General features: G+C 36.0%; 2 protein-coding genes across 5 annotated transcripts in view; one reads left to right on the forward strand and one right to left on the reverse strand.

Moving 5' to 3' along the window:
- Positions 1-13,388, forward strand: part of LOC134661531 (ecdysone-induced protein 74EF) — a 324,468-nt gene that overhangs the window by 57,116 nt on the left and 253,964 nt on the right. The gene's annotated exons all lie outside the window — the stretch shown is intronic.
- Positions 6,491-13,388, reverse strand: part of LOC134661541 (U7 snRNA-associated Sm-like protein LSm11) — a 76,980-nt gene continuing 70,082 nt past the window's right edge. The window contains exons 3-5 of the mRNA XM_063517673.1: positions 7,956-8,103; positions 6,760-6,943; positions 6,491-6,642 (exon numbers count right to left, since the gene is read on the reverse strand). Of these exons, the coding sequence (XP_063373743.1) occupies positions 6,774-6,943; positions 7,956-8,103 (318 nt within the window). The 3' untranslated portion in view covers positions 6,491-6,642; positions 6,760-6,773. The remainder of the gene's footprint in view (positions 6,643-6,759; positions 6,944-7,955; positions 8,104-13,388) is intronic.

The following is a 13,388-nucleotide window of genomic DNA, read 5'->3' on the forward strand; positions in this document are numbered from 1 at the left end:
CGAATCTAAGTATCTCAAGCCTTAATGACCTTACTGTGGGTTTAGTTCGATTTGTGTAAGATTGGCCCATAATATTTTAGTACCTATTTATATTATACGGTGTCTTTTATACACACACTTGACTAAAAAAGTTATGCGAAAGAGCCGTAAAACTAAACTATACAGTCATGGGACATTTAAGGGGAAATTTGGAGTATTTGTGATATTTCCCTGATACATGTAAAAGTTCTACCGCTTAGCTTGTTAAAAGATGAATATCCTATCCTTCTTTCATGTTTCAGGCGTGTTGTATCAAAGATACTGCAGTCAATTTCCACATAATTAATAAATTAAAAGTATGTGTTTTTTCTCCAGTCATGGACACCAAAGCTCCAGTAATGGAACCCCGGTAATGGACGTGGATCCAGTAATGGGCCCCCTATAATGGGCATACCCTATCAGTATAAGATATTGGAATAGGGAATAAGTTTTTGGCAAAAAACTAGTTATTAGTCATTTGTGTCACCCGATTGCATTGTCATCCGATTTGCATACGTATCCAAAATTTCAACTCAATCGGAAATCCGAAAGTGGCTCAAATGCCATTTCCAAGATTTGAACCACACTAACTAATACAGGATGGATTTTCTTTTTGGGTCAGTGAGGGCAGCTACCACATCCCGTGCTGCTACGAGAAAACGGTCTTAGAAGACCTTCCCTCGATTTCAAATTAATGAAGATTGGCTTTTACGGATTTTGGAAAAAACATACAGGGTGCGAGGAAAAGGTAATTTTTGACAAACTTTTTTTTGATGCCAATCGATCCCATTCCTATTGAGGATCAAAAGCTTGTATGGAACAAAAAAATAATTTCCGGCTAGAAAAGCCACAAATCGAGGAAAACATTTCCCATACAATTTGTATGAAAATGAAAACTTTTATTTTTCACATGCTATTTTTGTATGCCAATCGATTCCATTCCTATCCAGTCTCAATAGTTTTTTTGGGGTAAAAATTAAATTTCTCATTTTCTCCATAGTAAATGTATGGAAAAAGTTTTTATTAATTTGTGGCTTTTTAGTGCATTACCGTAAGTTGACCCCAAAGAAACTATTGATACTAGATAGGAATGGAATCAATTGGCATAGAAAAATAGCATGTGAAAAATAAAAGTTTTTATTTTCATACAAATTGTATGGGAAAAGTTTTTCTTGATTTGTGGCTTTTCTAGCCGGAAATTTTTTTTAGTTCCATAGCAGCTTTTGATCCTCAATAGGAATGGGATCGATTGGCATCAAAAAAAAGTTTGTCAAAAATTACCTTTTTCTCGCACCCTGTATGTTTTTTCCAAAATCTGTAAAAGCCAATCTTCATTAATTTGAAATCGAGGGAAGGTTTTCTAAGACCGTTTTCTCGTCGCAGCACAGGATCTGTTGGCTGCACTCACTGACCCAAAAAGAAAATCCATCCTGTATAGAAACTACAGGGCAAGTTAAATAAAATTTTGTAAAAACGATATTAATTTATCCGAAGTCCGAGGAGACCTCCTGACATAGTTCGTACGAGTAACTACATTATACTTCTGTATTGTTTAAACATGAAATTACGCCATGGCAAGCATCATTATGTAAATTATCCCATCATAGGAGGTATGCAGTTTTACAGCTCCTATAATGGGATTAGGCAAAATACCACTATTTTTTATACATCTCTAGAGTCACAACATAATGTGTTGTATACCTTATCTCATGGTAGATGCAATTAACAAAACACATTCTAGTTTACACCAAGTAATAATTAATTACAATTTAATATATGAACTCACCTCTCTTAGCGAAGTTGTTAAGAATTCTTACTGGTTATTTTTTCCAGTGACACGACAACTTTTGGGTTGGCGCCAATTTCTTAAAAAGTAACCGAAATTAATAAAAAGTCAAACTTAAACAGCTCTATGACTCTTATTTATGGTAAAATATTGCCAGTGTTTATAAACTACTTTTACATACTTATTTTAGAGGATTTGTGGTTTTATGTCCCATTACCGGTTCCACGTCCATTATAGGGTCCATTACTATATGCTCTAGAAATATGATGCAAAATAAAATTACAGTTACCAGAAACGCTTCTGTCGAATATAACATGGTACTGACATAACTTTTGAAACCAACTACTTACACGGTAAAAGAAAACGCAAGTCGACAGATTACATAATATGTACTGATGCATTTTATTTGTTTTGTACAAGAATATGTATATGAGTAAGTATATATTGGTCCAAATAACATAAATGTTAATAACATATGACACTTATGAAGCTTATATCAAGAATATTTCACAGGTGGGATTTGTTATACAAAAGTTACCAATCAAATACTTATGGTATTTTACCAAGCAGATCTACAGTTAACTATATTAAGAATATTACATAGAGACATGCAAATACAACAACAACAAAAGAAACGTACTTAATAAGTTTATAATTATTTTGGCAGCGTCAAACAGCTACAAAATACAACAACAAGAGAAACGGTCAGAATACTTAATAAGTTATATTTTTTTGGCAGCGTCAAATAGCTACAATACAACAACAAGAGAAACGTTCAGAATACTTAATAAGTTATATGTGACGTTCCATGGTCAAAGGTACCTTATGGCGGGTATGGAGTTATGCATACCCCAGTAATCTACAATAAATAAGCTATCGATAACTCAAAAGATCAACCTCCTAAGTTGTGGAGTTACAGAGATATAATAATTTTTTGAAAATAATGTTGTAAAATGAGCAACTTTACGATAGAGAAGTTTTAAGTTTAGCCACCTAAAAAACTATGTTCCTGAAGTAAGTTACATAGTTGACTACAAATAATAATACTTTAGACTCCTGAGATTAAAAAAATGTTGCGACTTGTTCTGTAATATAAATAGAAACCTTTGATATCGACCGATTTATGTGTATACTAACCAATCTCTTGAAAATAAAGTTTTGTTTCATTTTCACGATTGATTATAATGGGCTCTCAAGATTTAAATTTATCTATTAGAAAACGACTCTGAGAGACAGTTTAAGCAAAAAAAAAAATCGATTTAGACGTGAAAATGTAATTTCTGACTTTTTCATGTAAAATCACAAAATTTAATATTTTTTACTTTTTATCTGACCCACAATCAATTTTTCTGAGCACATATGAAAGAAATTCAGTCATTCAAATCAAATAAGTCCTAAAACCGCAACTAAATACTGTGTTTAACCTCTTATGCCACTTTAAACTTACATAACAATAACGGTCTTTGCTCCATACATTTAAGAAAAGGTACCTTATGGTTATAAATTTAATAATACATCACTACAAAACATCAATTACATTGAAGTTTATCTTTTATGAATTGAAAATCTTAATTTACATTAAACTGCCACAAATTTCATTAGTTCCTCGTCATAATAATCTTAAAAAATACCAATAATTTGTATGTAAAGAAAAGGTACCTTGTGGTTAAGTTACATGATGAGGCATTGATGATGATGGAACAGTTAGGATAAACTAATAATATTTTGGAGTTAAGATGGTATAAATCGTCTATTTCTTATCAATAATATTTTTTGGTTGCATTGTAGACAAGCGGCTTTGAGGTTCGATGACCTCAGATATTACCTATAGGAATGCGTCGGGTATTGGCATTTTTCAGCAAACTAATGGCAGATTTACGCATACGACTGAACCAAATGAAGATTATTCTAGTTAAGAAAGACTTGACGAGAGTAACTTTGGTATAATAGCAGGCTACTCGGATTTGTAATGTCGGTCGATGTACGTTTATAATATTGGCTAGGCCCCCCGACCAGAACTGAAATTATCAAATTAGTTTTTCTGAATGCAAATACACTTCTCTACCAAACTTCTTTTCTCGTATAGACTAGTTCTTTTTGGGAATTTTCAATAACTTTTCCGTAAGGTACCTTTTCTACTAAACTTTTAAACGACATTACTAGGCTTATAAGTCACTTATAACAAAAATAGAAACAGGTAAACAAACGTTAAGCATTAAGGTTTCAAATCACACAATAAAAAGAAATTGAGCATTTTTTCACCTTTTTACAAAACATTGAATATCTCCGAAACTAGAAACGCCCATAAGGTACCTTTTCCCGTGGGACGTCACATATTTTTTTGGCAGCGTCAAATAGCTACAAAATACAACAACAAGAGAAACGTTCAGAATACTTAATAAGTTATATTTTTTTGGCAGCGTCAAATAGCTACAAAATACAATAATAAGAGAAACGTTCAGAATACTTAATAAGTTTTTAATTTTTTTGGCAGCTGTAAATAAAGCTGACCAAGCAAAAAATCTTAAAAAAAGGCGCGAAATTCAAATTTTCTATGAGACGATACCCCTTCGCGCCTATACATTTTTCAGATTTGCCGCCTTTTTCTACTGGCAAAATCTGCTTGACCATCTATAGCTACAAAATACAACAAGTGGAACGTTCAGAATAAATTTTTTTTTGAAGCGGCTAATAGCCACAAAAAAGAGAAGAGAAACGTTCAGTACTTAATAAGTTTTTAACTTACACACCTAAACATAAAGTCTTACTTAAGTAACAATTTCAAAGTTATTAAAAGAACAGACGCCTTAATGTACTCGGTAGGTTGTACCTAATAACTAATTAAGCTAATTAGTGCTAGTATTCTAACATGTATGTTATGATGGCCGCAACGTTAAAAATATGTATACAAATTTCAAGTGTCTTAGAAGGTCTTTAAAAAACAATCTATTTTAAAGAGGCGTATCAAAACTACATGTTGTCGCTCTAAGTCTTATAATTATAAACCAGGGCCATTTATATTTACAGTTGTACCTACCCTACACTACACTTTTTTCAGATTTCGGATCACGAAGCTCTTTCGAACCTAACAGGAGCAAAAGTGTCTCAAGACTTTTATTTCCATTCCGTTACCAATTTTCATAGACATTGATGACGGTAACGGAATGGAAGGAACGTAAAATGCATGGACACTTTTTTTCTCCCATATGGAACTCGTGATACTGAGTAGAAAATAAAAAATCCCAAATAATAAAGTGTAATTTAAAACTTAAATAATATAGGCCACCAGAGCTTACTCGTATATAAACAATACTAAAGGATTTACCAGCCTTGTATTCTTTAGTATGCCTACTTGCCCTTGCAAGATATGCCAAGAGATATATAAAGGTGTAGTTCTGAAACTGATTCAGGTTTCCTCAGCAATAAAACCTCATGGCTCTTCAACCCAGCTCTGACCAATAACAAGAATAAGCATTGTTTATTTAACCCGAGTTAACCCTTTGAATGCCAAGTCGATCGAGCGTCATCGTGGACCTTGTCGGAATGCACGAAGGTTGATGTGAGGCTGTAGCCGCGCGCGTCAGTTGACGTCTTTGGCTGTCAAAGGGTTAATAATATTTACCAAAAAATAATAGACATAACAAAATATTCTATGGGCTTCACCAGCAGTACCATCGTCCACACTGTTAACTGACAGTTCGTTAACCTTATTACAAAAGGCATAAGCCAGTTTTGTATCGTCGATTGTCATTTTGGCTAGGCCCCCAGCACCCCTAGCACATGATTGGCGCGACAGTATCTCGCGGCGAGATAGACTACCCGTCTTTTTCTAACTACATGTGTTAATAAAAGAGGGATGGGTAGTCTATCTCGCCGCGAGATACTGTCGCGCCAATCATGTGCTAGCCCGGCTGGTTGGGTTACTTGAGTTTAAGATTTTTCTACTTATTCCCATTATTGGCTATTTACTTATATCTATTGGACGAAGTAGACATGATTCGGGCTTTTTATTACATAATATCGATGATATACGTGTATACAGACTTTATATCAGAAGCAGATATCCAAATTTCAAAGTCTTTGGACTCCTGCCACCTATTTCATCAACTTGACAATTGGCAAATGGCAATGACAATTCGCCGTACATTGCTAGTCCAAGTAAATATTGACGCTACACACTGTCCTTACTTATCGACCCGGAAATGTACAGAAAATTGTCAGTGTCAGGTGACAGTGGTCAGAGTGGTGAAACTAAGGCCGGATACTTAGATATTGAATTGTTTGGTTGAAAGAGCCACGAAATCTATTTCAGTTTATACTGCACACATATCATAAACCCTCTATGCTGCATTCTAAAACCGCAAATTACGGCCAGCATAAAGATAAACTTTTTACTTTGAAGATAAACTCGCTTATTTTAGTTCGATACTGATCGACCACATTTATTAGAACGACATGTTCGCTCACTAGCAACTGAGTGTCAGGAAACAAAAACATCCTTTGTCCCTGCAACACACAGCTTATTTAGTTCGATACTGATCCACCACATTTATTAGAACGACATGTTCGCTCACTAGCAACTAAGGGATGTATCGGGACTCTCGAACATCCTTTCTCCCTGCGACACACCGCTTATTTAGTTCGATACTGCTCCACCACATTTATTAGAACAACATGCACTGGCAACTGAGGGATGTGTCGACTTGGGACACAAGATCCTTTGTCCCTGCGACACATCTCTTATTTAGTTCGATACTGATCCACCACATTTATTAGAACGACGTGTTCGATCACTAGCAGCTGAGCGATGTGGCGGGACACTCGAAGATCCTTTGTCCCTGCGACACTTGAAGACTTGTTTGCTTGGCTTGGTAACCTCAAGGCTACACTCTGATTGCCTTCAATGTACATAATTGCCATACGACTAAATAAATAAATAAGAATATCCTTTGTACCCGCGACACATCGCTTATTTAGTTCTATACTGATCCACCACATTTATTAGAACGATATGTTCGCCCCTCACTAGCAGCTGGGGGATGTGTCGGGAACACTCGAAGATCCTCTGACCCTTCGAGGACACCACCTCTTCAGGCAGGGGGGAGATCATGTCAGCTGTCCCTTGGGGTACTGGACGGCCTGAAACAGGGGTTCTGGGTTAAAACTGTTGGGTGAATCAACTTTATTTGTCACTCGTAGCCGTGGTTACAGTCGCCCCTGGGTCACTCTTAAAACCAATGTTTATGGTATTTAAATAGAATAAACAAACATGCCTTTTTATGGCAGTTATAAGCCCATAGGCGTTCTACTAATAGGCATATTTCTTCTAAAAATCTATGCTACAACTCTCGCTTGGCTGACGAGGCAAAATAACAACAAACAAAGTTGATCCACACAGATTCAAAGCCGGCAAATGGAATAAACAAAACGATAAAGTCCGTCTAAGTGAATTCAGCACACTTTTAAGTGACAAAGTGTAAAAATGAGACTGTAAACGTCATATTTATATTTATAGGTATCAAGAAAACTCTGTACAGAGTTGGCTTGATCCGATTATGTTGCGAGTGAAACTTCAAAAACTTCGAAACGCAACTGTCATTGTCACTAATATGGAAGAGTGATAAAGAGACACAATGCGATTCGATGGCGAAGAGGGTAAAAAATTGTATTACGGAAATTAAATTAGTTGTATGTACCAGGGATGTTGCGGATGCAGATTTTTTGACATCCGCGGATGCGGATGCGGATGCGGATTTTTAAAGGCTCACATCCGCGGATGCGGATGCGGATGCGGATGTCAAGATTAGGTACTTAGAAAACGTTAAATATTACATTTTTAGTATTTTTTTATTAAAAAAACCAAACGTTTAGTATTTGAGCAAGAATATAGGTGCGTTATATTTAATAAACAGTAACTTCGCCGACTTTTCTGGATCTAGACGATTTCGTTATAGGTAATGACGAAATTACCTAGCACTTATGCCGCCGCTAAGACGTTCTTGTACCGACTTGTTCGACATCCGCATCCGCATAAGCTCCGCATCGATTTTATGCGGATGCGGATGCGGATGCGGATGTTGAAAATAATGCGGATGTTCCGCGGTTGCGGATGCGGATGCGGATGTTCGCAACATCCCTGGTATGTACTTACCGCCCGCGGGTGGGTCCTTGAGTTTCCTGACAGCCTTCCTGCGGTACACCTCGAGTACATTAGTAAGCACCAGGTTCCAGTGCTTATCAAAGGCAGTGAGGTCCCCGTGGAGGGCGCCGCGGATTCCTGTGGGGCCTCTGGTCAACACCTGGAACAACTAGTAGCATGTTATTAACACATTCAATGCCACCCAGCCAAACAAGACATCCGCGACATCAGGCAACAAAAATTTAAATATAAATCATCATATAAAGATGTAGTACGACTATCGGGTCGTCCGGCCTGGAAACGAAATCATAAAATACCCGATAGGCGGGTTTTCGGCACTGAATGCGTTAAAATTTAAACATTTTTTTTTTTACTACACGTGTGGTACTAACTCCATACTGTTCTGCGGGCGCAGCATGGTTAAATTTTTATCGCTTGTCACTATGCCCGTAAATTTAGCAGTTATAATATTATCTTATTAGAAGTGACAGGCATGGTGACATGCTATAAAAATGCGACCGTGCTACCGCCGCTGGGTTCTGGGCGCTCCACTGGTTAATATTAGGCTTATTTACAACAATAATAACATATTTGGGAAATAAATTCAAAAGCTAGAGCTCCCTTATTATAATAAGATAAAAGATAGTTTATTCAAGTAGGCATAATTACAATGCGCTTATGAACGTTAAATAAAGCTACACCGGCTCCAACCCTACATGGTATCCCAATATGGGACCGGTAATAAGCCTTCAACATCAATGACTTTTTTAAGTAATTCTTAGCTGCTGGAAAGGGTAATCTTAAAGCATCCTCAGGTAACTTGTTATAAAAATGAATGCATGTATAATAATATGGTTAATAATGGTTAATAATATCCCATTAAAACATAAATGTGAAAGAATACAATAAAAATTGAAAATATGTAAACAAATATGACAGATTTTGTTCGCATTTTACAGATTACCTAAGATTTTTACGAAGGCTGCTTTCACTGAAATATTAATAAATAACATGTATTAACTAAAATTTCTAATAGTAAAATATTTGATGTATATAAACTGGTCAAAATATCATAATTGGTTTGTTTTCATGATTCGCAATTTGTATTGAACTCCACTTTACTCATTATAATCATAATTGTGTTCTGTCATTGTTTAATGGATGAATATTTTCTAAATTAAATGTATGTATCATATTTAGATCTAGCGACCCACCCCGGCTTCGCACGGGTTTCACAAATTAAACCTTCCATTAAGTACAAACTCGACGGGTGCGCTGACAGGTGTCATTTCAATCAAGTTTAGCGAGATTTAGCGTTTTAGGTTATAAATATGGTGATGACACCTATCACCCTACCCATCGAGTTTGAAACTTACTAATATTGATAGGTGAAATCCACATGAAAATCCGTTCTGGCACTGTAGCACGGTCGCACTTTATCGCCTGTCACCATGCCTGTCACGTTCTAACAAATATGTAAGTGTGAAAGTGACGGGCATAGTGAAAGGTGATAAAAATGGAACCATGCTGCCACCGCAGTAGTTTTGAGTTTATCGCGAACGTAGAAGATAGACAGACGCTTTTAGGGTTCCGTAGCCAAATGGCAAAAAACGGAACCCTTATAGATTCGTCATGTCTGTCTGTCTGTCTGTCTGTCCGTCTGTCCGTCTGTCTGTCTGTCCGTATGTCACAGCCACTTTTCTCCGAAACTATAAGAACTATACTGTTGAAACTTGGTAAGTAAAACTTGGTATTCTGTGAACCGCATTAAGATTTTCACACAAAAATAGAAAAAAAAACAATAAATTTTTGGGGTTCCCCATACTTCGAACTGAAACTCAAAATTTTTTTTTCATTAAACCCATACGTGTGGGGTATCTATAGATAGGTCTTCAAAAATGATATTGAGGTTTCTAATATCATTTTTTTCTAAACTGAATAGTTTGCGCGAGAGACACTTCCAAAGTGGTAAAATGTGTGTCGTCCCCCCCCTGTAACTTCTAAAATAAGAGAATGATAATACTAAAAAAAATATATGATGTACATTACCATGTAAACTTCCACCGAAAATTGGTTTGAACGAGATCTAGTAAGTAGTTTTTTTTTTATACGTCATAAATCGCCTAAATACGGAACCCTTCATGGGCGAGTCCGACTCGCACTTGGCCGCTTTTTATTTTATAAGGTCTTGTAATTAGATATTATTAAATAAGTACCTGTTTTTTTTTATTGCTCGAAATAATTGAGCCATGATAATTATAGACACTATAGACAGGTCTGTTATAACTTATATTAGCAATAATTTACGATACCATGAACAATGGACGCGTGTAAACTTAAGGTTAGGGTTATTGATCGTGGTCATAGATAATAAATATTAAAAAACCGGTCAAGAGCATGTCGGGCCATGCTCGGTGTAGGGTTACGTAGTTACAGTTTTGTCAGCATAGGCTAAACGGGGGCTATTAGTATCTTGTACTTACAAGCATAATGGAGTACCTTCGCAGCGCTTTGGGGGGGACACATTTATTTTTAACAAGCTTTTATTAGGTCGACCTGTATGTAACTATGTAATGGAATCTAAGGTAACTAATTTAAGACGATTGGAAGGCCCAATGCCCTTGAGCGTCAGGGCGGAGCTAAGCGCTCTGTACCCGCACCACCCGCTTACCCCGCTCGCTGCGATCGTACGTGAATTTTGTATCGCTGCACCGCCACGAGGTTCAAAGAATAAGATACAGCCCAGAGGCGTGCAGTTGGCGCTATACTCGTATACCTTTTGTTTGCAGATATTTTGTTGTTTGAGTATGAGTAGATAATGCATTTAGTGGAGGTCGTAAATTACATTTCACGGTTAATACGACTCGCGTCCTGTTTAAAACGCCGTATAAAATTATATTATTATTATATATTACTTACCCATCCCGTTACGCACCATGCTGCACGTTTGTGTAATTGACATAACCGTCGTATTGAATTGGTAGAGTGTCATTCGATGGAACTTGCTAACTATGTAAGTAATCAAACTTGATGAATGAATTTACTAGTGACTTTTGTTGACATAGTTAGTTCCATAGAATGATACTTTATGCAATACGCCGTCAGCCAACATTTTTTAATGTGTTTATTACCTACCTTAGGTTTTTTGTTTTGTCTAATATTTAAAATATCTTTTAAATTTGCTCACTAAGATTAGACTGACAAAGGAAATATTACATACAGCCAACGACCACTCTCTGTAAGCTGTAAGCATACTTGCGACATATATTTTATTATTATTATTATGTATCATTTGGTGAGTCAATCGGTCCTCCCTAGAAATACGGGCTATATGTGATGTGTCTAGTAGGTGCATATTACAGATTTGTTGGGGCATACTTGCGACATTAAAATTAAAAAAAAAAGAAAACAAATCTATGGTACTATATTTATATAATGACATAAGGATCATCGTCACCTATTAAAAATATTTTTAATTGAACATAACGCTAGCGCTAATTGCAGTTCGAGCATTACACATATTTACGAGTACGGTACGAGTAAAGCATTATGTGCGATTGCCAAGTCATTATATGTATTACAAATTAAAGATATATATTTGATACAGTTTTAACACCCCCTGGCACTGATTAAAATAACCGACTTGGTTTCACATTACATCTCAAAACTTTTTTGTAGTAGAAGCGTTGCGAAACTTGCACCTTTTTACATGTAATGTTTTTGATGGGATCTCTTTTTGTAGGTAGTCCTTCTTTTCGGGTACTCATACTATGTATACACATATCATAAAGAAACACGTCTTCATTCATACTCACATCGTACATCGTAGTGTACCTTTACTTTACTACCTACTATTTGTAGGAACTGCAACAGTAACTTTGTAATAGCAAATATTTATATGGGATTACAAACTTACTTATGCAGTTCTTAGATCTTTAAAACGTGACTGATATTGCAATATTTTTAGGTTTTCTATGGCTTGATAAGCTGAAAACTACTTATGTTTAAAATTTGAAGCTTGTGGATATACTAGAAGTACCTTAGAATTATGATGATCGTAGGTGAGTGAGTGAGTGAGTGAGTGAGTGTGTCAGTGTCGAAAATAAGGAACTTTGACGTACAATAATTCTTAAACTACTAGTTCAAATTGAATGTTTTTTGAGAATATATCTTAAGCATGTTTAGCCCTATATATTACTGAAAATTCAGGATTTTAGCTTCAGCCAGCACAAAATTACAGGACGTCGAAAATGGCCTGAATCGCTTCGAGAAAAGGATGGTACGGCCGTGCCTCTTTTTTTGCTCGACTTGGCGGGGGCAGTGCCCCCAGATTTACTTAATAAACTAACATCATTTTAATGGGTAACAATCCTAAAAATGTAATGGTTTCTGAATCAAACTATATAGTATATACCTACAACATAAATTGCCAATGTTGATCAATTTTTTTAGAAATTGAACTTTATTAAAAACGTTAAATTTTAATGGCAATATGTCGGCGCATGTTCGAAAACATTTTTTATATATTTCAAATGAAGCTTTCTCAAACATAAGTGGAAATATTGTCATTACGTTCGTAATAATAGGCTGCGAAACACCGTGTTGCGCGCGCTAAAGCGCGTCACAACCAAATCAACATTCTGCAGTTATTTAATCTTTGGCCACAATAACTCCAATTTTATAGCACCTCGGCTCAGAACAAGCATGCAGAATACAAGGAAGGCACGGAGCGACGAGCGACACAGCCTCCTCGTCTCAAAGCTAGCACACGACTGCCGGCCACGCCTTTTTCGAGCTACATACGCACAAAATGTTGAAAAATATTCGATTTCTTAAAAAAAATAATATTTATTAACATTATTCTACGTTGCGTTTGTAGTATCTGTTAAAACAATTATTCTAGTCTAAAAATAACTTTAATCGAATAAACCGTTTACTAGAAATAGGCAAAGTTAGTCGCAAAACGGCCTGTCGTAATGTTCCTTTTTTGGAAAAACTATAAGTCATAGGGAACAAGTCAAACGTTAGAAATGTTGTACATAAAACGTAAAATCATATATATTTTTTCATATTTTTTTGTTGAACGGTTAAGAAGATATAGACTCTAGAATGTTAGAGTTTTCGGCCAAAAACAGCGTCTAGCGCCTTAACCATCTTCCAAGGATCGTAGCGTCATGAAAATCGGCAGCTGTATGTAGTTCTGATGACAATACAATAATATGGTACTGTCGAACTGATCTGATGATGGAGACAGGTGGCCATAGGAACTCTGTGATGAAACAACGCAACCTAATTGTGTTAGGGGTTTTTAGAATTGTCTCGATGAGTATTAGTTGTCTGTCGTAAGAAAAGTACAGTCAGCGATAAAAGCTTGTACTAAAAATGAAATTTTTGCCAAAAACTTATTCTTTCGGAGCGATTATTTCCGAAAATATTTACTTTATC

This window comes from Cydia amplana, chromosome Z (assembly GCF_948474715.1).
Source record: "Cydia amplana chromosome Z, ilCydAmpl1.1, whole genome shotgun sequence".
Lineage (NCBI taxonomy): Eukaryota > Metazoa > Arthropoda > Insecta > Lepidoptera > Tortricidae > Cydia > Cydia amplana.